Source organism: Morone saxatilis, unplaced genomic scaffold, assembly GCF_004916995.1.
Source record: "Morone saxatilis isolate NCDOM2014 unplaced genomic scaffold, NCSU_SB_2.0 Contig10, whole genome shotgun sequence".
In the NCBI taxonomy this organism is placed as follows: Eukaryota; Metazoa; Chordata; class Actinopteri; family Moronidae; genus Morone; species Morone saxatilis.
This window is the reverse complement of record NW_023339652.1, coordinates 14,719,601-14,721,936: the sequence shown is the minus strand read 5'-3', so window position 1 is coordinate 14,721,936 and position 2,336 is coordinate 14,719,601. Positions and strand designations below refer to the sequence as shown.

Genomic DNA, 2,336 nt, shown 5'->3' with positions numbered 1-2,336 from the left:
TTTCCTTTAGATTAGGCTGTTATTAGCTGTGCAGGCAGAGGATGTTTAGAGGTTGGATGTGGTTTGTCATATGGCTGGGTTACCCCTCTAGTTTCAAGGGTGACTGTCAGGTCCCAACAGAGCAGTTACCAGCTATTTACTGAAAAATACCCCAACAAGATCCGAATCATCAAAATTCAAGTAATTTCCTTGTATTTCCTCAGCATCAAAGGTTTATCCAGACACAGTTCTCTTGCACCACAGTTATTTATCATGCAAATTGGGAAAGACTGAGTGAGAACTTTCATCAAATATTTGTGTGTTGTACGAATTGATTGATCTGATTCTGGTGCATGATCTGTATGGTGTAATTTGATGATCTTTTTTTAGCATAAGGTCCTGTTTATTTCACACACTGTTATGTCAACACACAGTGTTCAGTATTTTAACTAACAAAAAGGTGAGTCAAAGGGAAAGACAAAAGTCTGCATTCTCTGTGAGGTTGTAATCAGACACAGTGGCGCTTTGAGTTCAGTGCTGACATCAGCATGCTAACGTGCTCACAATTACGTTGTTAACATGGTGATGTTTAGCAGGCATGATGTTCACCATCAAAGATTAGCAAGTTAGAATGCTAACATTTGTTAATTAGCACTAAACACAAAGTACCACAGAGGCTGATGTCATTAGTTTTGCAGGTATTTGGTCATGAACCTAAATTGTGGAGAAATAAAAATGTTGACCTGATGGTGGCTCTACATACTCTACAACTTTTCCTTATTAAGTATTATAGAACAGCAAAAACTAAAAGAAATATTGAGAGCAACTGACCCGGAGGAAGCCATAAAGGCAGATGGACATCCAGTTGGTCAGCAGCTTCTCCACGATGGACTCAGTGCGTCGTAGTAACAGTTTGGGCTGAGCGTTGCTGTTCTGCTGCATCAAATCCCTCAGCAGAGTCTCCATTACCTCCGTCAGGTACGACAAGTTGTTGTGGAGCGCTACGGTCAGTAATGATGCCAATGCACACCTGGAAAGGAGTAGATGAAGGTGAGGAGACAGAGGTAGGCAAGAACAGGATACAGGACGTGAGTTCAAACAATACAATGCAGAGGAAGTAGAGAATAGAAGAATACTGTGCAATAGAGTAACTGATGGATAAACACTATTTTAAATAGTGGTTGCTTTTCAAGGATGAATGTGAATGTGAAGAAAATATGACATACCAGAAGAGACCATGATAGGCAAGAATGGAACATTAATAGAAAAGCCGAATAGAGAACTGAAACTGAAAGATGATAGATAAGAAAAGAGCAGACACAAGTCAACCACATAAGAATAGAGATCCGAAAAAATGTAATGAACAGAAAGCCAGTAAGAGACACTAGTGAACAGAATAGACTCATAACTGCAATTTACCACACTTCAGATATCTGTTGTATCATACTGTATATCAGAGACAGTCACACAGTAAAACACTACAAACTGACTTGTCTTTAATGGTGAAGCTCTTCTGCTCCTCCAGAGCGTGCACCATAGATGTGAGGAAGACCTGGTCCTGGATCAGCCTGGACAAGCCCTGGCAACACTCGTCAAGTTGAACCTTCACCACATCCTGATTTCAGGTCAGATACAACACCACATGACTGACAGAGTTACAGTGATAAGTGTAATCAACATCAACAGCAGCTGGCCTCAAACCTTACCTGACCAATGTCTTTGATACACGATGTCATCAGAGATTCGCTCTGAAAAACAACAACAAAAAGGTTTGTTATATTTGATATTTCACAATTTATAGCAACATTTTGTCAGATACGAACATTTGCTTTCTTTTCAGCTCCACTGTACCTCAGGAAAAAAGATTCTGGAGGCAAAGTGCTTGTAGTCCAGGAAAGGAATCGCTCCAACATTTTCCATCAGGTCAGCTTTCTCAGTCTGCAGATCCACAAAACCTGCCGAGCACAGTTAAATGACGCGTGTTGAGTGACGCTCATCTGGCAGAGCTGGGGAAAATATTTTAAAACACCCGTTTTTTTTCCAGAAAAATAGTACAAAGGACAAAGGAGATATATATCTCTCTTTAGTGTCTAAACTAACTTGTAAAGCAAGCATCAATTTGCAGGTCACAAATAACTGCTTAATTGTGTACTTGTGCTGCATCTCACTTACTGTTTTTATACCTCTGCCGGTCCAAAACTTATTACTACAAATGAGACCTTAACTGTGTGTATAGCGGCCTCCTTTTTTAACATCAACTGTATTTGAGAAGTCTGACATCAAAAAAGGGAACTGTGTTGACTTAACTGTAAATAAAGGGTAAAACGTGGTCATGTGTTAGATAAGGCTGGGTAATG

At 39.9% G+C, this 2,336-nt stretch overlaps 1 protein-coding gene across 1 annotated transcript in view; it reads right to left on the bottom strand.

Annotated features, from left to right (window-relative positions):
* Positions 1–1,946, bottom strand: part of plxnc1 (plexin C1) — a 19,213-nt gene extending 17,267 nt beyond the window's left edge. The window contains exons 1-4 of the mRNA XM_035676069.1: positions 1,831–1,946; positions 1,686–1,727; positions 1,470–1,594; positions 811–1,009 (exon numbers count right to left, since the gene is read on the bottom strand). Of these exons, the coding sequence (XP_035531962.1) occupies positions 811–1,009; positions 1,470–1,594; positions 1,686–1,727; positions 1,831–1,899 (435 nt within the window). The 5' untranslated portion in view covers positions 1,900–1,946. The remainder of the gene's footprint in view (positions 1–810; positions 1,010–1,469; positions 1,595–1,685; positions 1,728–1,830) is intronic.
* Between the last annotated feature and the right edge of the window lie 390 nt (positions 1,947–2,336).